Genomic DNA, 25,408 nt, shown 5'->3' with positions numbered 1-25,408 from the left:
GAATGTTATCCCAACCTCCTTCCGTTTTGTTATTGTTTTTGTTTCAAATGATATTTTTTACCATTTCATATTGCAAAATTAATTATAATTTTATCGTTTGATATATTTTTATCAATTTATTGTTATATAATCAATTATAATTTTATCGTTTGATATATTTTTATCAATTTATTGTTATATAATCAATTATAATTTTATCGTTTGATATATTTTTATCAATTTATTGTTATATAATTATAATTTTATCGTTTGATATATTTTTATCAATTTATTGTTATATAATTAATTATAAGTTTATCGTTTGATATATTTTTATCAATTTATTGTTATATAATTAATTATAAGTTTATCGTTTGATATATTTTTATCAATTTATTGTTATATAATTAATTATAAGTTTATCGTTTGATATATTTTTATCAATTTATTGTTATATAATTAATTATAATTTTATCGTTTGATATATTTTAATCAATTTAAAAATTTATTTTTATATAATTAATTATGCTTATCATTTGACATCTTGATATGATTTATTCATTTGTCGATATAGATTTATAACTTTGAGGTAGAAACATCTGCAATCTTGTGTAATAAAAGCGCAGGCGATAAAATAAATATTTTTTAAGACGATGATATGGTACGATGTCTGGATTAGAAATTAGAATTTTCTTTTTTATCCCAGTGTTTCAAATATTGTTGAAATGGTATGAATTAGAAATCAGAATAGGAAGAAACTAAACGCAATATCTGAGAGTAAGAAATTAAGTGATGAAAATTCAGGCAATGCAATATTCTAGACATTCCTCACGAAATATTCTTCTTTTCAGCATAATTCCCTTAAAGGGATTCCCTCGTACTTGAAACATTTTTTTTTCAAAATATCATAATTAGTTTTAAAAATATAAGCGTAATCTTAATAATAGTATAATAAAAGCAGCCTTTAATTAACTTAAGATTGCAAGAAGATTTTTTCTGTTTTGCATTTAATGCAATTATTGTGGAATACGCTCTTGGTACATTAATGGATATTTTCAACCAGTCTCAACAAATTTAATGAACTGTTTCGGATTTTTCATGACCTGATTATTCATGTTTGCAATTTTTTTCTCTTACGTGCTTTCAAAGTATTGCCTAACCTTTAATCCAAATCATTGAATAACAAGTGTTCGAATTTTTATGCATCTTGCTGAAAGTTTTAAAACAGAAAAAAATATGGGATGTTTTTTTTATGCAAGAAAGTTTACTCTATTTGAATATTGTTACGAATTTGTAACAATAATGTCCTTCTCACTTCCATATTATTGTTTGAAGGAGACTTGCAAAGGTTATTCGTAGATACTGAATAGATGTTAGATCGAAGACCTCTGATGTTGGCAATAATTTCGGCGACCATTTGGAGAGTTGGCGATGGATTTGGAAATTTCAGTGACAAAAACTAAGATTCTAGAAAATTTGAAAATTATGGCAATACCTCTATTAAGAGCTGAGAAGTGGAAATTCTTCTGGTGAATTCCATGTTCCAACATCCTATAATTAGACTGCGAAAGATTATGCATACAGTTGATTCATTCTTTGAATAGTAATTGAATAAGTGTTTTAGCTGCGCTCTATTACTGATTTCTATTCAGTAATTTTCAGTTTGCTTTTGTTGTTAATATCAATAAGTATTGTTCTCCGCGCACATCTTGATTTTTCTTTTGTTATCTATGCTCCATATTTCGAGGAATATTCTTGGAATAAAGTATCTTTTTCCATTATTCAGTGTGATGCATTTGTTTTTTACATGCAGCCACTAGATGATTTTTGTAATAATGCTACAAAAAAATAGAAACTGCTGAAAATAACACTTAATTATGCAAACTGATTTAACAGTTTCTGAGTATATCTCCTCAATATATTTTTCGTTGAAATTAAATTCTAAATTATTTATTTCCGTATCTCATTACACAAGGAAATATCTTAATTTGTTAATCAACCGAATGAACTAACAAATATATAATATATTAAGTTTGATGAATAACTTTATTAATTAATTTCAATCCTAAATAAATAATTTTTTCTTACCGGTACTAGTAAAAAAAAGACTCTTTAAAAAGTTAAGAAAACAAAGTGTGTTTCAAAGAAAATTTTGAATTCCATTTTTATGTCTTTATTATATTTTGCTTTTTTCCTAAGAAATTAAATTATAATATACAAAGTTATAAGACTAATATACAATGTTATGTTATATATTTCTTGCCTTTTCTCCAGTACAGAACAGAACGCCGTCTCATGCCCCCGTATCCGTGACCATTCTGGTCACTGAACGATTTGGTAGGTATGTTACGGGAATTTTATTTAATTAACAAAATATTTACAGTAGGAAAACGAAACAAAAATAACTATTTACAAAATTTACAATTATATAAAAAATTATATTATGATGAGACCGTTTACATAATTTTTCAACTTAGAATTATAATTTGTAGTAATTAACTTAGAAATATAATGCATATTGAGAGATAAAATTTGTAAAAATATACATATAATCTGTGTTCACATTTTTTATGTTATAGTAGATCAAGATGCAGTTTAAAAAAAATCAGATGGAAAATGATTTGAGAAATGGAAATGTAGACAATCTCTGTTTGATTGAAATGTGTGACAGGAGACTGCAGTGCTTGTTTTTCCCCTTAGTCTTTTTTGGTATGAGACTTGATGTTGAGTGCTATGGAGGCGAGAATAGGTCTCTATTTCCACTTATAAATTTAATTATACTGTGTATTTTTTGCCTGGAAAGGAAGTTGCCGGCGACTCTTTTCAGCCATTCCTGTTCATGGCTTGGTGATGGTTTTTTCATATGCCAGGAGATTGTAAGGATGCATTCCGTAGCATAATGAAGTGCGGTGCCTATCCCACCACAACTGCACTGGTCACTCTCAGACAGGTTGAACCTTTTGAGGTAGGCAGGAAAAGGGCCGTGTTCTGAGAAGAAAATAATTTCCTCTCTGTTCCAGTTAGTGGGATTAAGGTTGACTGAGGGTAGGATATTAAAAATTTTTCTGCCTGTGACACCATTGCTCCAATATCCTTGCCATTCCTCAAGCATGTCTTTCCGGAGGAGGGCTTTTATATGTGGTTTTGGTATCTTTGTTTGCATATAAAATTGCCCATTTTGCGTTGCGTCCTTTGCCAGTTGATCTGCTTTTTCGTTGCCTATATTGCCCGCATGTGCTTTAACCCATGAAATTTTTATTGTTGGTTTTGAAAGCAGGACACCAAAAATTTCTCTTGCTTTTTGGTTTGTGCTCTTTGGATTTGAAGATGCCATGATACTAGCTCTATTGTCAACATGTATTTTAAAAGTATTATTGTTTGAAAACTGGGATGTATATTTTACTGCTTCATGAAGTGCAGTGAGTTCAGCTTGGAAAACGGTATTGTTCTCATTCAATTTTGCAGACCAGTGGTAGGACCAGGTATCATTGAACAGAACACAAAACGCAGCTCCAACTCCATGTTCTGTTTTTGAGCCATCTGTGAAGATATTGATATAATTTATTTGAGATAAATTTATTCCTTCATCTTCCAATGAAATTTGGTTGGGATTGAGATGCTGTGAAGGGTGAGTAGACCAACCAGATGCTTTCTTCTCTAGATCTTCTGGTTGTATCTCTGTTATATTATGAGGAAGAGGGATTCTTAGGCGATATATTGTCGTTAGTCTGGCTTCAAACTGTAATTGCAGGTGCAGGGGTGGAATGCCGAGAATGGTTTGTAGCGCTGCTGTTGGAGTTGCACGGTAAGCACCTGAAATGTAGAGAAGAAATGGTCTCTGAATGGTGGAGAGCTTCCTCTTCATTCTATATGTTGGGTTTAGACACCACGCTGATGAACCATGGGCGAGCATTCTCTCAACTACTGTCTTGTAAAGAACTCTTTTGTGTTTCTGAGAGATTCCCCATGTGCTTCCAGCGATTCTTTTGAGGTTTTGGTGCATTTTAATGGCCTTTTCTCCTTGTTTTCCTATGTGTTCTAACCAGTTTAATTGGTCATCAATGTGGACTCCTAGATATTTAATAGATTTATTTCTCTTAATGATGTCTCCATTCCACATGATTCTGGGGCCTCTCGCCATTTTGCTGAATAAAATATGGGTTGTTTTTTCCGTGGAGATGGAAAGCTTATTATTTGAGCACCAGGAGTTAAATTTGGCTATTGCAAGTTCAGTTTCTCTTTCCAGGCTATTTTTTGTGTCCGCTTCGATAACCAGTACAAAATCATCTGCAAAGGCTTGGATGTGTACATTTTCTGGCCAGACCTGCTTGAGAATTTCGTTGGCTACGAGATTCCAGAGAGCGGGACCACTGCATGATCCTTGAGGGCAGCCTTGTTTCTGATCTTTCATGGCCCTACCTTCTGGAGTCATTAGGGTCACTTTCCTGTTTTGGAGAAGACTGTGAAAGAGGCGATTGATGTTTAAAGGACAGGGACTTTCATCCAGACTTTTGAGAATTTCTTTGTGTTGTAAGTTGTCAAAGGCTCCTTTTATATCTATAGAGAGCACTAAGACATGCTTGCCCTCTCTTCTTGCAGCTTGAATTTTGTTTATCAGCTCATGGATGGCTGTGTCTACTGATTTACCTTCCCTAAACCCATGTTGACGCTCGCTGAGGCTATTAGTGGTCTCAAGATGATAAGTTAACCTTTGGGTCATTAATTTCTCTAGCACCTTCCCGATTGTTGGCAGGAGAGAAATGGGTCGATATGAAGATGCCAGTCTCTGATCTTTTCCTTGTTTTTGGAATAAAATAATATTTCCTATTTTCAGGGAATCTGGGAAGCAACTCAATTCTAGGCACTTATTAAAGAGAGTTGGGAAGATATTATGAAAGCGCTTGTGTATAATTTTAAGAAGGAGGTTGTCAATTCCATCAATACCGGGAGCTTTACCTGACGGAAGGTTGTCTATAATCATTGAAATTTCTTGGAGGGAAAATGGAGGGTCAAGTGGCTGCGTTGAAGTGTTTAAATTATAGTTAGTTGAAATAGCAGGAGATGGGAAAATCTGGTCCAAGATGGTTTGCGCTGCTTCCTTCAGACTTCCTTTTGGGTCACTGTTCATCAGGTATGGAATTTGAGATGGGAAAACAGATTTCCGGAAGGCGGCTTTGTAATGCTTTCCATATGGGTTGGAGGCTGAACTGCAGAAATTTCTCCAGCCCGTGTTTTTTTCTTTTTTAATATGTTTTTTGTACTCTGTTTTTTCTTTCTTGAAGATCTGGTATCTCCACTGCTTTTCAATTTCTGGTGCCCTCTGTGCTCTCTTTCTTAGTGCTCTTACTTTCTTTTTTTGAATTTCCAATTTTTCTGTCCACCAGTTTGGTTTCGTTAACAAAAGCTGTTTTTTGATCTTAAAGGTTTTGTTGCAGGCATTAATAATAGAGTTTTGAAGAACTATTGTAGCGTCATTTAGCTCTCTGGAATTTCTTGCTGTTGCTATTTTATTTTCTAGATAATAAATATCTTTACCAAGTATATTGAGAAATCTGGGATGATTCCCATGGCGTGTCTTGTATCTTTTGTAGAACTGGTTAGCTATAGTGGATGCTATTGTTGTTTGTATATATCTATGGTCACTTAAGGAGATATCATCCAGAACCTCCCAGTTAATGGAAGAATCTATAATTGATTGGGAACATAATGTCAGATCTGGCCAGCCAATGCTGTTATTTCTTTGGAAAGTTGGTGGAGCATCTGGTTTATTTAAGATGTATAAATTATTTGCTAAGATAAAATCCAAGACTTCATTGCCTCTGTTGTCATTGGATTTGTACCCCCAAAGGGTGTTGTGCCCATTGAGATCAGCACCGATGATAATCTTTTCCTCCGGGAGGCTGGTAATGATCTCTTGGATTTCTTGGAGAGTTGTGCTGACATCTAGTGCTGGTGAGGAGTAGGCAGAAATTATTGTGATGGGATAGGAGGATGTTTGAATTTTTACAGCTACCACGTTGACTTTTGTTGCCAATAGAGCAGGTTTTATTTGGACTGACGGGATGAGAATTGCAGCTTTCTGGTTAGTGGAACTAAACGTTTTCCATGAATTTGGAATTCCAGGGATTTCGTTGTTATAATGGTATTGTTCTTGCACTAGGGCGATATCCGGTTTAATCGTGCTTGCTGTCAAATGAAGCTGGTAATTTTCTCCAGTACAAGAATTTTGAAGGAAAAAATAAACATGTTGTATCTCAAATACTTTGAATCGTCCTGATCTTGTCATAATGATGAAAAATATATGTCAACAGTGTTTGAGCATAGCTAGCACCATTTAGCAAATTCATTTTTTTTTTCAATTTTATATCTCCACTAGCCGAACATGATTACTTTTTATTCCTCTTTAAAAAAATAGTATTATGGAATAATCTTTCTGGGGTGGGGAATGTATAGGGAAAAAGTCCAAGTTTGGTAAGGAATATAGCGATGCCATATTCTATACAGTAGCAAAACACATTCGAAGCGTGCAGAAACACAGCATTTTTAAACAGTATACAGACAGTAAATCGCTATTAAGTAACCGCAACAGCACAAAGTGTTCAGAGAGCATTTCTCTAAAGATAGACTTCGGTCTTCTACTTTCTCGGCCAATATTTACTCACAGCTGTGCGCCTCCGCTTTTATAGTTTCAGTGACAGACCTGGATATACTAGTATAAATGTTGGAACTCGAAATTCTAATGGTGTTGTCAGCAAGAATATTCTGATCCTTCAATTATCTCTTCAAATTCATCAAATGATCACAGAACTTGTATTCTATGCCGTGTATCAACAATCTGGCATCTATTCAGCAGCTATTAAAAACCTGTATAACTGTTTTCCTTGCCTTGAAACTAACTGCACTGAGAAGAAATATTATGGTAGTTTCGTTTCAAATATTTACAATCGCCATAAGAAAACGAATATAGTTAGTTAGTTCAACTTCAATTCCAGAAATAACTTTATATCTTTTTTCAGATTTATAAATTAAAGAATTATGCATAGATTTTATGAATAAAAATTATCATTTGTTTTAGAATTTATATCTATTCTTGAGGTTATATGTAATTTAAAAATGGTTTTAAGGTTAAACATCAAAGGGGAATAAAAACATTAACATTAATTAGGCAACATATTTTTAAATATATTTAATGTATTAATGGAAAACAAAGGGCTTTTTCTATTTATCGGATTATGATTGTCTTTTAAGAGAACAACAATCTGAAAAATCTACACATTTTAATACTTTCTGGCTTATTTTAACAGTGTTGCCTTTCAAACACTCCACCCAAACAAATATTTTTAAGTTCCTAATGCCCTTTCGAAATCCATCAACCATTTATGCGATACATCTTTTCAACATAAAAGGCCCTTCGGAGATGCTCTTCAATAGAAAATTTCATACAAAACTTTTCCAAAGTGTTCTTGAAACCACTCTCTCACTCCAAAAATGAGTAAATGCAGAAATATCTTTTTCTGAAGGTCTTCATTCGCATTATGTTCGAATTCATTTGTACTGAAATCCTCTTGCACTCGAACAAATCATTCCGCATGTTGTCCAGAATAAGAGGTTGAGAAAGAAAAAAAAAATTCCCCCTCTCCAAACTTGAGGAACAACATCGAAGATTTAAAGTGACTTTCATCTTTTACCGTCAAATGCCTTATTCGACATAAATATAATTTCTTTAACCCTCTAATGAGATGGGACGTGAGTTTACGACTGGCAATATTCATTAAAGTTTCAAGTGTGCAGGTCTCATTTCAGTTAAAATGTTTGTTGCTTTAGAAAAGATAAATAAAATGTTTGCATTTTGCGCAATGACTGTTTGAATTATTTCAAATGTCTTGTTAAATGAAATGTATATTTTTCTTAGCGTCCTTAAAGAACAATATTTATGAAAAAAAAATGAATTTTTATCGGATGGATTTGGAATTGTATGATAGGAAAAGAAAAAGCTGAATTGCCTTTTTAATAAACTATTCATTCTAAATTATTTAGTAAATTAATTTGGATGTAATTTAGAATGACTTTTTATGCATTTTAATTCCTAAAAATGTCTTAAATATGATATTTTTATGTTAATAGGAAAAAATAAAATTGTTTCATTATCTTTCAACTGGATATGATTTATGGTAAATTTCAAATGCGATTTAAATGTGAAAACAAATATGTTGTGTTTGAAATATATATATTCTGAAAAAAAAACAAGAAAACGATACTTAAAATATTTTAGAAAGTAAAAATTCATGAAATTATTTTCTGTCTCTATCTTGTAAAGTGTTTCTTTTAATGTAGTTTTGATGTAAAAGAAACTTAAAAATTGACAACTTGCCTCAGTTAATATTTCAAATTGCTAAGTAGCAGTCTCATATAAGTAATAAAAATTATGTGGAATGAATTGTATAAAATATTAATTGCGATAAAATGTAGTAGCTTACTAACAAAAATGTTTTGAAAATTTTATGCAACTAAACAGCAACGTATTTTACATTTTAACAAGATTTACCCAAAATTTAAACAGCAGTGGTGTCTGTTTAATATAACCATTTAGAAATGCTGAAACATATTTGTATGTTTAATTTTTTATTACAAGTATTTTGAATAAAAAAGATCCATCGGATGAAAATTCAGAAGAAATAAATTCATCGTTTTCTGTCTTCTCGAATTGCTAAAATGTAAAACTAAAAAAAAGTAACAATTTACCATTTCAAAAAAGTTAAAATGAGAAAAATTGTTCATTTAAAATACATCAAATTTATGAGGTGTCGCCTTCCAATTAAAACATATTTTATTTCCTCTTAATTTCATTTTATTTATTATTAATAATTTTTAATATTTTTATATTGTCTAAATTCCTAAATTGCATATATTTTTCATTTCTGTTATTATTTTGTCTCAGAATTTAGTTTCATATTATACGAATGTTTAGAATCGGATCTTAACACTTCGAACACATATCTTAACACTTCGAAAACAGAATAGATCTTATATAATATAGATTCTTATAGAAGATAGACAGTTCTTATATAGTATTTTAACAAATATCGAATTATTAATATATTGCTAATTTTAACTCATTTTTCTTTGAATGTCCACCAACGGTATTATCATATAATTATTTATTTTCTTTCAGAACTCATTGTGAGGGTCGGACAAGCCATCTGAAGATTTGATTGGTCAAGAAAATTATGCGGAGGGGAGTTCATCTGGAGTACACAGCCATTCAAATTTTTCTTCTAGTCATCCACGCCTCGTGTACAGGTATGACTTTCATTACTATTTTTCACACACTATAACAATATAACATTTGAATTAATTCTTGGAGTTTTCTGGAGGGGTGGGGAATGTGCTATTTTTTAAGATACAATTCTAGTTATACTGGTTAATAACTCTTAATTTTTCTGCTTGATGGCCCTGGAAGTAAATATTGATTTACAGTCTCAACTGTTATGTCAGTTTTGTTGCGAAGACAGTACCTCACAAAAATGTTTTGTGTGCAGCCAATATCTAGTTAGTGATGCTGGTTGGTTAAAAAAATTATGCCGATGGAGTTTGTGTCATAAAAATATCTAGTTTCATACATGATAAATAATGTGTATTGCAGGTACTACTTTTCTTGTTCAATGGAAAGGAAAACATGAGGGCAAGCCGTTGTATTTTTATAGAAACTTACGGTGAAAATGTATGAATGCACGTCGTAAGTGGCCCTTGGTTTAAAAGATTCAAAAGTGATAATTTCACACCTTTGCATTTAGTGGGAGCATAGGGATGTGATGTAGAGGGATATACCATTTAGTGGGAGCATAGGGATGTGATGTAGAGGGATATACCATTTAGTAGGAGCATAGGGATGTGATGTAGAGGGATATACCATTTAGTGGGAGTATAGGGATGTGAAGTAGAGGGATATACCATTTAGGGGGAGCATAGGGATGTGATGTAGAGGGATATACCATTTAGTAGGAGCATAGGGATGTGATGTAGAGGGATATACCATTTAGTGGGAGCATAGGGATGTGATGTAGAGGGATATACCATTTAGTGGGAGCATAGGGATGTGATGTAGAGGGATATACCATTTAGTGGGAGCATAGGGATGTGATGTAGAGGGATATACCATTCTCTACCGTCAATAACTGATCAATTTGAACCACTCATTGATAGAAAAGTGTCCAGATAGGGTTACAAAACACGGAAAATGAGTTTTCATCTAGACAACGTTTCATCCTGTTTAGAAAATATGTCACAGACTCCAATTCTGCACATAATCCCATTCTCTGTATTCACCAACCTAGTCTGTTTGGACTACAACTTGTTTTTCTCGGTGTCTCACACTTTCGCCTTAACACTCCATCAATTAAGAAGATGTCGAAAAATGATTCGTTTACTGGATCACCTCAAAATAGGAATAATTTCTTAGAAAGGCGTTCACTGCTTTTGGGACAGATATACAGAATCTATTCTTAGCAATAGCACCTCTTTCCTGCAAAGTACAATTGATGTATTTAAGATATATTATGAATTGTTAAAGAGTACATCTGGTATTAATCCTTTTAAATTTTCCAAGGAAATAGAGGAATAATGATGTGAAGGCAAAGTGTAAATCTATTTAGATAAAAAGGTTTTGATAGAAAATGATGAATGTTTTATAAAATAAGCACTATTAATATTTTCACGCAGATACTCTAGCGTGGAACTCAATAGCACTCACAAGGGGTAGAGCTAAACCAATTTATTAACTCAACTCTGAACTCAGAACCCAGTGACTGACAGATCTTCTGCTTTTATACAAGCAGAGAAAGTTCCACAATACTTTTCTGGAGACAGTAAGAAAAGTCCAGAACACTTGTCTAGTAAACTAAAGAAATGTCCAGAATATTCTGGAACATGAAATAAAGGGAAACATAAAATAAAGGAATTAAATATTTACACAAACTGTGAATCGCTTTGTCTCTAGCGGGATTCGAACTTACAGTTATAAGATCAGTGCTATGACCATTCGGCCATGGAGAGTCGACTCACTCTTTTCAATGCGGCAATATTATAGAGCATTCTGTTCCTATTCAGTGTTCTTACCTTAAAGACATATCAGATGTAAATTGATTATCGATATCACTCAACTTTTCCATTTTTTTTTATTCACTGACTAGAAAAAGAGAAATAAACATATAAATATTCTATAATTTGGTTATATTTCATACTAAGATATGATATTACATAATATATAAAATTTCCTTATTTCTTCATTGGATATTTAAATTTCAACTACCAATCAAAACTGGTAGTTATGACATTTAAAAGAACTTTTATATTGTTTGAAAAATATAAATACTATTTCGTTTGAAAATTGAATGAAACACCTGATTTGTTATAAGTAGCAGATTAAATAAAAGCATAAAATTGAGGATTTTAACACATTGTAAACATAAGAATTCATATGTGACCAACTAAACATAAATAAATAAAATAAAAACATAAATGAGGGTGATAGATAGAGAAATAATAAAAGGTAATACATAAACAAATAACAAATAAAAGTGTGTGAATAAAGGTAATAAAACATAAAGGTTCATAAATGCAAAACATGAATAAAGATAAAGGAACATTTTCGAAAATAAGTTTCAAATATAAATCTCAGGTTTTAACTCATTTAATTAAATGGATGTAACTAATGACATTTAATACTTTTGTCTAAAAATATTTTCGAATAATCATAATTTTCTTGATTTACAAAAAAATATAAATATTTATAAAGAAGCAATCAAATAAAAAGGTTTGGTAGGTTAATATTGTTATTATGAAATGTAATTATTTCAAAAGCTTAAATCTTCATAAATGATAAATGTCACAATGGACAGAACGTACGGATACAGTATCTTATTCTACCATTTAATAAATGTAATTCATAATATTATAAAATAATCAGTACAATATAATTTTTAAGATATGTTTAAAGAACAAAAATAAAATTAGTCTGACTTAATTGTAGAAATCTATTTGCAATTTCCTTTTACAGATATTGCCATTATAAAATCAGTAAATATTTTAAAATATTGCCGTAATTCCAAAGAAAAATTCCAAAAACAAGAGCATATATAAACGGTTCTTTTACTTGAATGTTTTTATCTCCATATTTAAAAAAAAAATTAGAGCATATATATATATATAGTCATAAAATTTGTCTAAATATATTTTAGAGAATAAAAATACAATCCTCTGAGAGATTGTTTATGATTTTCATAAAACTTTAATTCAAAACTAACTAAAATTTACCCTATTTCTGTATTATCTTGCGAACATATTTTAAGAAAACTACTTAAAAACCATTATAAACTCAACAAATTTATATTCCAATCATATCAGTTTGAGTTTTGAATATTTGCACATATTCTAAAACATTTGTGATATTTTTTTTTGAAATAATACTATTATTTGCCTTTTTTACAATAAATAAATTTAAAAAAATTGTGAATACTCGGGACTAACTTTCATTCCATCTTAAACATATGCTGTAAAATATCTTTGAACATAGAAGTCACCCAATTCAATAATGGCCTAATAGCTAATCGTTAAATCATCAATGTCTAATACTACTTCTAATTGAAGCGACATCAGTATAAAAAAATACATTTTTAAATTTTTGAATCAGTAAATGGTGCGCTGAAAGAATTACGAAGTTTAAGTTTTTTGTAATTCTCTGGGCTTAGTAATTGTATTTAGAATATCCTAGATACACTAACAATTTAATCTAAATAATGTCCCAATATATCTATCTCTGCTACAAATGAAACTAAGTTACGAAGCTCTACTATTATGTTAGTTGCGCCCAGTGTCCGGTATTAAGTATTAGATTATCTTATTGGAAATGAGATGTAAGAATATCTCATTTCTGTTTAATATATAAACAGAAATAAGTTTTAATAAATAATAAGTTTAATAAAAAAAATAAGTTTAATAAAGAATAAGTTTTAATAAGTTAAAAAAATTAATAAAGAACATTAAATATATAGAAATTTCTTTAATTAAAATATATCCATTTAGCATCTATTAAAAAGCTCTATAAATTTATCTTTCCATTGATGAGAATATGTTTGCAAGAGAATAGTATTATTGATTCTTAGCAATCTATACATATACATAAAAAGTGGATTGATTTTTTTCCAAAGTCATTGCGTCATCATTACAATGCTTTTTAAGATTATTTTAATCTCACTCTTGATACAGACGCAGTCAACCAGCCAATCAACTATTAGAATATTAAAACGAAGATTATTGTTCCTTAAATCTACATATTTTTAGGAGTAAAGATAAAAAAAATTAACTTGGGATTTAATGAAAAGAAAGTATTTCAAAATGCAGTTTTATTAATAAGAAAATGTTTTATGTAGTTCTGCCATATCAAATTAATTTAAAATTATTATTTCTCATTTTGATCATTTCCCTTCCGTTAATAGACATAAATCTTTTAATGTAATAAAATTTTTTAATGGTTTCTTTTCTGAATAAAAAAACAATTACATAAAAATTTAAAATAAATAAAAAAAGGAGCTAATCCTCTTAAAATTACTTACAAGATTTTAAATATAGTAATATTCGATGAATAATGCTGTGCATGTAGAATTAAATGCATTCAAATTTAGACAAATTAAAGCTCATTGAATTTTAATTGCTTATTGATCAAAGCTAACAAATAATAATTCTATTTTCCATTTTACTAAGGATATTTCATACAAAGAACCAAATTAAAAAAATAATTTGATTTATAATTGGCTGTTTACCTTCCAATTAGAAAATGATATCTCAAATTAAAATCCTTTTCAAAACAAATTTGTTATTTTATTATGTGATACACTGTAGTGTATTCTTATTTTATTGCCATCTTGTATATTTTCATCAGCTTTCGAGAAGTGTGATAAATTTTGTTTAGATCTTTGAACATTATTACAATTCACAATAGCATTTATATATTGTTTTCTATGTAAACAATTATATATTAGATTCACTAACAATAAACTTTTAAATGATAACATAACTACTATTATTTCAATGTTTAAAGATCAAAGCAAGTTTTGCCGATGAATAAAGTTAACAGAGATTATTTTGTGATATCTTTTATTATTGTTTTCTTCAACTGCTATTTGATAAGCACGAAAGAACATAGTATTTGTTGACTGTTTGTATAGGAATATTTTGATATTTGTTTGTATTTCAATGATAATTCGATATTGTTTGCACTGCCTTTTGAATTTTAGCCACAGGGGGATAAAATGGTAGTATTCGGTACAATTCTGATATTTACTTTTTTATATGTTAAACATAAAAGGAGCCTAAAATATGAGTCTAGAAAGATATAAGAACACGAAGCCAAAAGAATTGAAAACTATGTTAAACAAGCAACTGAATTTAATTAAGTAGCATATTATATATGAAAGTGGATAAGTTCGTTTATCATAAATTCATTTTGGCTGAAATTTATTACCTTGCATATAGTAAATTGTCGCCAGTCTAAGTCTTATCAGTGTTACAAAAAAGGAAGAGAAGGCATTTAAAGAAGTGATTTTAGATAAAATATTAAATGTTCATTATTTAGATTGAGAATTTATTGTATTTTATCGGATCTTCGAAGTTCGGTTTGTTTGTTTTTGTATCATATCAGGAATCTAAATGCTATCTTACTTTTCGGCATTGGGGACTATGATATGAAGTATTCTATGATATGAAGTATCTACTAAGGGATTTCAACCAAATTGAATTTTTCATGTGTAAACTTTCACTTTTTTAATAAGATATGTGCTCCTTCATTATTTTAAAATTACACTGAGATGTTGTTCAATTATATTAGCAATATATTTCGATTGCTTGGGGACTTTAGTTGATGATATCTATAGCAAAACTTAGGATCTTGGTGTAATCTTAAGATATCTTTATGATGATCGTTTTTGTAAAACATTTTTCTTTTAACATCATCAGTATTGAACGGCTTCAAATGTCCGTTCGAAAAAACTACATCTGGTACTCAAGATTCCTGGTAAACATTGCAAAATTATTTCGTACTTTCCTTATGTGAGATTAATTGAATACCCGTGGAGCATGCTTTGTTCCTTAGAGACGCTCGTTTAGACTCAAAAATGTAAGAGCATGTATTTGCTTCGTAGATCAGCATGTATCGGATATTCGGGTCTCCCTTAAACATATTGTTACAAACTTGTAATTTGCTTCCCATCACGGCTAGTATCACCGTAAGAAAGACCGTTGTAAGATCTGAGCTGAGCGGCTGCCACGTCAATGACCTGAGAGCTTGGCGACCATTTGGCGACTTGGCGGTGAATTTGGCGAGTTTGGCGACTAAATGGATAATACCAGAAAGTTCGAGAAGTTTCATGATCCATCCAGTAATAACAGAGATACACCCAGGTACGCCCTGATTGGTCTGCAGTTTCTAGCCCCGCCTCCCGGAACTATAAAAGACGGGCACTCTGAAGCTGGAGAAGAAGTGTGTGTATCGGCGGAAGTTGTGTGTGTGAGAGTGGTCGCCGACAGGTAAAGAAACTGGAGGATTAGACAGCAAGCAAGCTGCTAAACTTACAATTAAATGCGCTGAGTAATTACAATTGAGTGGCGGTATTTGTTGTAGAAGAAAAATTTTTGTAACAATATCAATGACTTAAAAGAAGGGTGGCATTGAGGATTCTGAGAAAGTGTAGAATTTTTTTCTTATCTTTGAAAAGTATACCAAGCGTTCTAGTATTCTGAACTCGAATAATCTTAGGAATGATATGGCTAATTTTCGCCTTAAAATTCTGTTAAATGTTTAGTTAAAAAGAAACTGATTACCTTATTTCATGGAATGCATATGAGAAAAGCGAAATTTAGTAATAATGTATTCCATGGAAGAATATTCGTAAGATAAGTTATATCATTAGTCAGATGTTGTTAGTTGGAAGAAAATGTAATGATAGTGAAAGAAATCATTTATTCACTAGATGAGCATAAAGAATTTTTGCTTTGCATTGCCATTAAATTATTCAATCATAAAACAGTTTTACTGTGAGGTTGGAATGTTCAATTTTATTTTTTTCAATATCATATCACTACTTTATGCAGGTAATCTATAATGCTTTGTAATCTTTAAAATAAAGTAACATGCGATAATAATAAAATAACTATAATAATAACATATCAAAATCACAATAATATCACTCGAGTGAAATACTGACCACCTAAAAAAGCGTCAAGTGTGCTTATGAATTAAATTTCCCTATTTCTTGCTCATTATGCAGGAGGGAAAGCATTTATTATTCACAGTAAGGTTTATCAAGTAACTGCGACTCTATGAGAATATATTCGTTTCGTTCTTGGGAAATAAAGATGGTGATATTTTGAAATGTAAAGCATATACTTTGGGGCATTTTTCAATGACTTGTACCGTTTGAATGACCCCCAAGCACTGAATTTTCGGATCTAGTCAAGAATCATATTGTCCGATCTCTTTTTATCGTGCAGAATGGAAAGAATATGTCATGTGAACTAAGGTTTATTAAGTGATTTTTTCGTCATAGAAATATATTTAATTCCTGGCAATAAAGATGGCACATGAACAAAAGCGATATGGAACGTTTAAATGAAGAAAATCGTTTAAGTGAATTCAAAGATCGTAATTGGATTTTTGAATCGACTCAGGAACTGTCGAATCTTCGGAGGAGTCTTTAGAATGAAAATAACCTTCTGATTTTATTGATTTGATTAGCAATGAATTAAATAAATTAAAATTAATCAAAGAACTATAATGTTGCATGATCATGTGTCCACAGCTGTGAAACCTCAATAACGGTTTTTACACCTACAACTAAAGCGTTGTGGAATATTTAAATGAAAAAATAAAAATATTTTAAGCGACTTCAAATATTTACCAGTTTCTTGTTACGATCAGTTTCTCGTGTAAGAGTCAAAGCTTAATCGGCTTTTTTTAAAATCAAGAATAAAATAATGAAAAATATTCAAAAAATTCTTAAAAGTAAACCAAAAAATAAATATATTTCAAGAACTAAATTGATATAAAACAATTTAAAATACATAATTAATTCTTCAACTTACCAGTTATTTACAATGAAACTTCCAAAGACTCAAATACGTCTGAAAACTGATCGACTGGAAGTCAAGCTTCATCTTTTCCATCCTGAAAGAATCATTTTTATACCAATTATTTATAGCTATACTTTTGTCCATGCTATTATAATTCTTATCAAACAGACTAGAGATTAATCAAATTAAAACAATATAGGACCACTACATTGCAAATAAACACAACTTGGATTAAAATAACAATTTCTGCTGCTTTAGAAAAAGAAAGCACAAAAAAGATTAAAGTACATTAGAAGCTCTTTTGAAATAGATAAATCAAATGGAAAAAGTCAATTATTCCACTTGGATGGTTAATTTTTTTTTTTCAATTTATAAATCGATTCCACTTAATAAACCCTGGTAAATTTTAAAAAGGTTTCATCCAAACTAAAATCCATTTTAAAGAAAAACGAGGATTGATTTATAAAATTTTTTAACTGCAATTGAGAATCAATGAAGTGCATTTCAATATACAATTTATTTATGTACACTTTTATTTATCTTGAGATGGTTTATATTTGTTATGACGCAATTCTATTTCCGATTTGACGTTCACTTTAGTTTTCAAATTTTGTGCAGTTTTGTGATCCTGATGTGGACAAGATAATATATTATTTTCAGAATTTACTTTTCGGTAATTATTTCATTCAGCTTTATTTTATTTCCATATTCATGATGCCACCAAGCAATGAATTTAGAAAAAAATTGTCTTCCATGTTCCATAATATTTATAATAATGAATTATTAGTTGAAGAAATAAAAAAAATACTATTTTTTAACAGTTTCAATTAAAAAAAATGTTTTTTATATATCGTTTATTAAGTAGTTATGCTCAAAACAGATTATCATTGTTGTGCCGTACGCAAATCATATTTCTTTGTTTAAAATATTAAGAGTAAAAAGTATTTAATACAGTGTTTATAAATTAACTGAAACGATTAATAACTCAATACTACAAATGGAAAACGTCATGATGCCGCACCACAAATTTTAAAGGGGAGCGAAAAACTAGTTTCAAATCAATTTCGTAATTTTCTGCGCTTGAAGTAAACGCTACTTAGTTTTTCATGTTAGGAAACGTCGTCAGAAATTGATGACACTTACTACCTGCTTCAGATTACGAATCACGGGGCTTATATTAATATTGATATATAGTTTCTACGCGTTGAATACATATTCAAAAGGTATTGGGTACTTCCATCTTTTCAATTTACCTTGTTGTTTATAACTTTTCGACTTAAAAAGGAACGTGATATTTACTTATTAAAATTTCCATTTATAGTTATGAATTGAAGTTACATGTATGGAAAAAGTAAGCATCTGAAGTGCTTGATTATTTCTTGCTTCTACCCCCCCCCCCCTGACGTAGTTAAATATGGATAAGACCATGAGAGCCACGAATGTTTAAGGTATTCGCACACGTTAGGAGCATTTTTTTAGAAAAACTTGGTGGGAACATACTTTAACTATATTTCTGGGCTTAATACTATTCAAAATTAATAATAGGATGTCAATATTTGAAATAAACCTTAATACTTTTTTTAAATTAGCATTTAATAGCATAAATTTATGCAAATTCGTAAAAAAACTTCAAATTGGCTACACCCAAAACTATTACTCTCATCCGAAGAAAACTTATACAAAAATAAACTATATAATTTTCTCTAGGGAATCAACTACAAGAGTATGGTTATAATAAAAAAAATTAGAACCACTCGAAGATTTATCTTTTAGTAAATTTATGACGTTATTATTCAAATAATAGGATGTAAATTAAAATATATTCACTCGATCTAAATTCTTGTAGTTCATTCCTTAGAAAATAGTATAAAGACAAAGTCCACCAAATTTTATAGTAATATGGTAATTATATTTTGAGTTATTTGATTTGAAGTCAGCAAGAAATGAGTAAAAATCAATTTTGAAAAAAATTCATTTAAAGTTAACATGTTTTAATAATAAATTATGTGTTTACATACTTAAAATTCATCACATTTATAGGTTGTACCTTCTTCCTCCTCTGCTTTTAATAATTTTCCTCTTTTAATCATTTTTTTGGCAATTTTTGCATTTGGCAATGAATGCTGTATAGATTCATTTATTCTGTCTTGGTAGACCTCAGCAAATGCTCTAACTGCATTTGCACTAGGATTCACTTCAATAACCTTAACGATATCCGGCAATCCTATAAAACCTTCGTTAATATGTATTACAGACATAAATGCCCCTAATTTGAGGGTTCGGAGCTCAACAAAGATATCTTTAGGTGCAAATTTCCACAAAACACCGTTGAAATTCTCATTGGCATTTTTCATTTTGCCGTGCAAAAAATATTCCGTATTTAAAACTAAATGTGTGTTTATACAAATTTTTAAAATGTTTTTGGCCCTTTAAATCGGTACTTCCGGTTATTTAAATGGTTACTTCCAGTTTACAGCTCATTACGAAAATATTAATATCTTGACTTCTAATTGACGTAGAGACAAAAGTAAACCTGTTTTGGATAGCTCAAAGACTGATCTATCCAATAAAAGAATTTTAAAAATGTAATTTTTAGAGATAATCGACCTGTTTCAAGTATTTGGATACCTTAATTTTCATTTTGAGATTGATGCGCATAAGCGTTTTATGCTTCATAGTATAGTAAATGAAAACGAGTATACATTTTGGATATTTTTTGTCAACCGATTAAAGCCAACATTTGAAGCAAGATCTCATGCGAATTTTCATTTATCGAAGTCATTACATTTACTTGTAAACAAGACTACAGATAGACAGACATTCAACTCTTGAATGGACTTCGTTTAAAATCTAATGCAGTTCTACATTTTAAACATTAGGTTTATGAGCCTAATTTTATCCCTCTAACGTTTTGTATTTTGTAATTATTATGTCCAATTGCACTCACATAAATAGAGAAATATCTTGTGAATGGATTCCGTTAAAAATTTGATAGGAAACTAGAAGTACTACTGCTGTAAAAGCCAATACCGAATTTCATCCTTTTAGCTCAATTCGTTTTTATGTGACTGGTTCACACAGCGACGACAAACAGATATAATTTCAAAACAATTAATATTTAAAAAAAAAAAAAAAAACTTTTTTTTTAAGTCAATTCTATTTTCGCAAGAACTGAACTTGCATTCTTCACCTTCATGTGAAAAATACTGAAATCCTTGCATTTTGCCGCTTGAGCCTGTTGATTTCAATTTTCATTCCATATGCTAAAAATCTATTTAAAGTATTAAAAATTTATTTAATAATTAATGAATTAATATTTGAAAAAACTGTATTAGCATCAAATGTCATCCACTACAAGTTTAAAAAAAGGTATTTGAATTTGAGTGGATGAATAAAAAATATTTTATTGATTGAATATTTGAACAAGATATATATATATAGGGAGAATGTGAATTAATAGTAGGAATTGAAAAAAAAAATGTGTCATTGTGGTTTGGAACACTGAAAGGTCGAGATTCGTCAAAATTTCGATTTTGAATTTTTCTGACAATTACAGTGTTTTCTTTGTGTATTTCGCTTATAAGAAAGTAAAATCGTATATACTAAAATTAATAGTGATAATTCGGTGATTATTAATATTAACCACTAAAAATGAATATTCATCGACCGTAATATCCTCAAGAGACCGAAGAATAATATTATTTCATACAATTATCTCAAATGTTTAAATAATAAATCTTCTCTGAACTCCATAATATGCTTCGAAGACAACTTTATTATTATTTATGGCCTTTTCATCCATTCATTGATTGAAACGGATTCATTATCATAAACTAATGCCATGAAACGTCTAATCCATTGTGGCTTTGGCAAGCTCACTTTCCTTTTCTGGGGATATGTCTCAATTCCCCATGGACCTTCCGAAACATCTGCTGAAGCTCTTCGTTGAAAGGAAAAGCATACAAATAACCTCGAGTATCATTGCTTGTCAAGGGCAAGCATACTCGGAAAGGATCAATCTCTTGAGGATTGTAAGATAATTATTTCCAGAATTGCCCCTTTTATAGAATCTTTTTTTTCCTTTCGGCTTTGAGTTTACAGATATCTCTATTGAATAATGAAGATGGTTTTACAAAAATCTGTATGTCAATGGAATGTGTATGTAATATCTATGAATCAATTTCGATAACTTTCATATAAATAAAAGTGATAAATAAGGATATACTTGTATAAATAAGGATATATTTGTATTTATGTTTTACGTCTCCTAAATAAATGGGCTTAATTCAACCAAATTTGGCGCACTTCTTATTTAGGACAAGAAAGAGATTATTTAAATTTTTCTAAGTGCAAAAGTTAATTAAATATTCAATTAATTTGTAATTGAATATTTAATTAACCCAAATTATACCTAGTTTCGCAGCAACAGTGGATATTATATCATAAAAAATATTTTTACACCTCTATTGAAATATAAAGTTTTTCTTTCATTGATACCGATTTCGCTTTTTGTGCATATTTCAATTCCAACTATTAGTTTATACTCTCCCTATATATATTTATATATCTTGTTCAGATTTCCAATCGTTAATAAAATACTTCTTATTCATCCACTCAAGTTCAAATACATTTTTTTTAAACTTGTAGTGGCTGACACTTGATGTTAATACAGTTCTTTCAAATATTAATTCATTAATTAAGTTTAATGAATTTTTAATATTTTAAATAGAGTTTTAGCAGTTTGTAATGAAAATTGAAATCAACAGGCAGTTGCTCAATTGGTAAAATACAAATATTTCAGTATTTTTCACGTGAAGGTGAAGAATGCGAGTTCAATTCTTGCGAAAATCAATAATTTTTTTATGCTTATTTTTTGATACTTAATAATTTTTGATAATTATTTATTAAAAAGTAACTAAAATACAATTTTTCTTTGTTGACCTAAATAGGAATTGAATTAATTAATTTTATTACTTGTTTACTTCAATTGTTATTGGTATTTTTTTAAATTTAACCCACATGATAGTGGAATAAGACAATTTATAGGTACTCCTTTGTGACCGGTAACTGTATAAATTATTTATGGTTCCAATTGCGACCAACCGATTCAAAATTTAACACACAACTGCATCTTTAGTCATAAAAATACATACCAAATTTGATATATTTAATTCATTGCCTTTTTAAACAATGGCATTTATATATTCCTGTAAGTACAGACAGACAAACTTTCAATTCGTTTTAGGCTCAACAGTCTCTACACTATATATGTTAAATATGTGTATCAGATTTTATTCATCTAGTTCTTTTCGTTTTGTAGTTATTCTTAAACGCATATTCAAACAGCCGGACAGACAGACTTCTTTAGAATAGATTTTGCTCAAAATCTGATAGAAATCTACAAATTTGGCGTAAAACCAAATATTAAATTTCATCCGTTTTACTCAAAGCATGGTTATCTTTGTCACAGATAGACAAACGAGCATTTTTCTAAAATGTGTTTTCCGAATACTTGGGGATCTAAAATGCAAACATTAATAAAAAAATCTTGAGTTCGAATTCTGTGGAAATTACAATACTTTATCTATATTTCGAGAAAATAAAAAGTAGTGATTAAACAATGCTTAAATGTTAACATAAGCCAATCGTTCACATGCAAACGGAGGCAACAGATGTAAAGCATTTGAGAGGAGTGAAAGAACTGTTTAGCCTCTTTCAAAATATAAGGGATGCAATAAAAACATCGCAAATAGATGTTTCGAAAATTCTTAATTAGTGAAAATGTTCATAAAATCCGTTCTTACACTTTAGCATCTGGGAATAAAATTTACAGTACTACATAAATCATTAATATTTATTGCGTAATATTAACTATGACTCTTTTTCGATTGTCTAATTCGATTAATATTCTAATTTTAATAAAAAAATATATCAGGCGATAAATCATTTTGCATATTATTATATTTTTGCATAAAAATACTTTTTTCTCTAAAAGTATCACTCATTAAATGATGATAACGCCGAATAAATTAATCAGTAACTTTCTAAAACCGATTACATATAAAGGTCACGATGTAGTGAAGTCACAAAAAGTTTATTCTAGGAAAAGAACTGTTAGTTTTATGCAAAGCCTTTCGTTAGAGTAATGGAATTTCAAAGTATGGATTGAAAACTGATACATGCGCAGCATTTCGGAGCTAATTAGATCTGCTCGTTTGAACCACATAGAAAAGTATTATAAATGGTAGAATTTTTTGTCCTTATTGTAAATTGTGTTGGAAGCTGAAATATTTACCACTTAAATAGAGCGCATTAATTGGCATTTTAAACTTTTAATTTCTTTTGTTTGGTCAATAGATAGAAACTAATTATTACAACTTGGCGGTTTACTACAGGACTGTGTCTATGAAAGAAAATTCAATATAAACAAATAACAATTAAATTCTCAAGCAAAATAATTTATTATCTTTAAGGTGTACGTACACACTAGAAGATTTTTTTTTTAAATTTTAACTTAAAAAATCCAGTTTTTTCACAGTAGGTCATTAATATATGTTTAAACAAATTTCAGTGAGAAGAAACCATATTACAGTAATTATTAATTAATTAAATAATATTTAATGATCTAATTAGCACATTTTTTGAAACATGATTTCTTAAATTCTAATTTGTACAGATGCACAATTCTACTTGGAAATTATGCCTAATATTAGTCTTCATGTTGTCTGCTTCTATCAAGTTATAAAAATACATAGTTTTTTTTAAACAATTTTTTCATCAACGATGAATAGAAAAAGCGAGATTTTTTCTGTCATTTTAACTTTTAAACAGCTATTAAAAATTTATTTCTATAAATATAACTTTGATTCAGGCACAAAACATCCGCTATTTCATACAGATTATTTTGCTATATAAATAACTGTATTTGGTTCATTTCTTGTTGAGTTATGATTGTTTGAATGAAGCAAAATAGTTGAAAAATATCATTCTTCATAAAATGAGTTTAAAAAAAACCGTAACTAGAGTTTTTAATGAAGGCACCTCAAGAAAAATAATTATAACTCGGGAAATATTTCGAATATTGACAACATCTTGATATCGTTTGAAAGCTAAAGGATCAGAGAACAAGCATTTAAAAAATATTCGATATTTTGAGCGATTTTCGAAGTTTCAAGTGTGTACGTACACCTTAAGAACAGCTTTATTTAACTGGAAAATCTTGAGAGCTTTTGAAAAATAATGTTACAATGTTGTAATATAATGTAAATGATAATGTAATAATGTTACAATACTTTGCTCAAAAATTGAGCGAATTTGACGCTGTGTGAGAAGAAATATTCAACCACTAAATACTTCCTTATAGTTGCAAATATCAGTTGGTAAATATAGAATTTTTGCATACATTTCCATATCTTCTTTAACCGTGTCTCTTATTTAATCGAGCATATACAATTTTTTCCTCCAATCAAAAATATCAGAATTTTGAAAAACAGCGAATTATTTTCTGATGTGAATGCAGTTATCAGGTTTGGGAAAATTATGAGTAGAGTTCATAATTTAACTGGAGAAATTATTTTAACATTTTCAGATATATTTATAAAATTCTTTTAAAAAAACTAAGTGAATATATTCACTTGTTTTTGTGCTACTACTGTAAAAGATCTAGCAAATGTCGGTATGCTTGGTGAATGTCACTATTCTCATAGTCACGTGTTTGTCCGAAATATTTTCTAAATATCATTATTTAACATTTACACCGGCGTAGGTCATAATTCAATATGCAATGATGGGGAATATTAAATAAAAATGTTTTTCTCATATCAACACTTAACTTCAACTTTTCAAATTGTGGTTGGTTATTAAAATCTTACATATTTTATTATTTATCTCAGCGAATTCGCAAATCGTACAAACTAAGTCTATGGCAACGGATACCGACGTGCTATGATTGGTTTAAGACTTGGCATTTTTTTGGCAGTGTTTTGCCAAAAAGATGCCATACCGAAATCTATTTTTATAAAAATAAAAGTTTGTGAATTTATCCTCCCCCCTATTTTTTACGGTTTACATGTAATATTAATCTGGAACACATATACAGCAGAAATGATCAAATCCTGAAACCTAAATTCGGAAAATATAAAATTTACAATTTATTAAAAATATTTTTGTGTGAGTTTCTTCTTAATATTATTTTGTGATAACTAAAAAAATTAGCTACTAAATCACATATTCTATTAAATATTACATATTTATACGTTTTGGGCATTAAGTAATCATCTCCCCATATGTAGTTGATGGGAAAGTAACA

The 25,408-nt window shown here is 29.6% G+C and overlaps 1 protein-coding gene across 1 annotated transcript in view; it reads left to right on the top strand.

Moving 5' to 3' along the window:
• LOC129984706 (hemicentin-1-like) overlaps positions 1–25,408 on the top strand; it is a 523,194-nt gene that overhangs the window by 138,151 nt on the left and 359,635 nt on the right. Inside the window, exon 2 of the mRNA XM_056094647.1 lies at positions 9,152–9,279. Within this exon, the coding sequence (XP_055950622.1) occupies positions 9,207–9,279 (73 nt within the window). The 5' untranslated portion in view covers positions 9,152–9,206. The remainder of the gene's footprint in view (positions 1–9,151; positions 9,280–25,408) is intronic.

The sequence above is a fragment of the Argiope bruennichi genome, chromosome 9 (genome assembly GCF_947563725.1).
Source record: "Argiope bruennichi chromosome 9, qqArgBrue1.1, whole genome shotgun sequence".
NCBI classification, from domain to species: Eukaryota; Metazoa; Arthropoda; class Arachnida; order Araneae; family Araneidae; genus Argiope; species Argiope bruennichi.
This window is presented reverse-complemented; position numbering and strand designations above follow the sequence as displayed.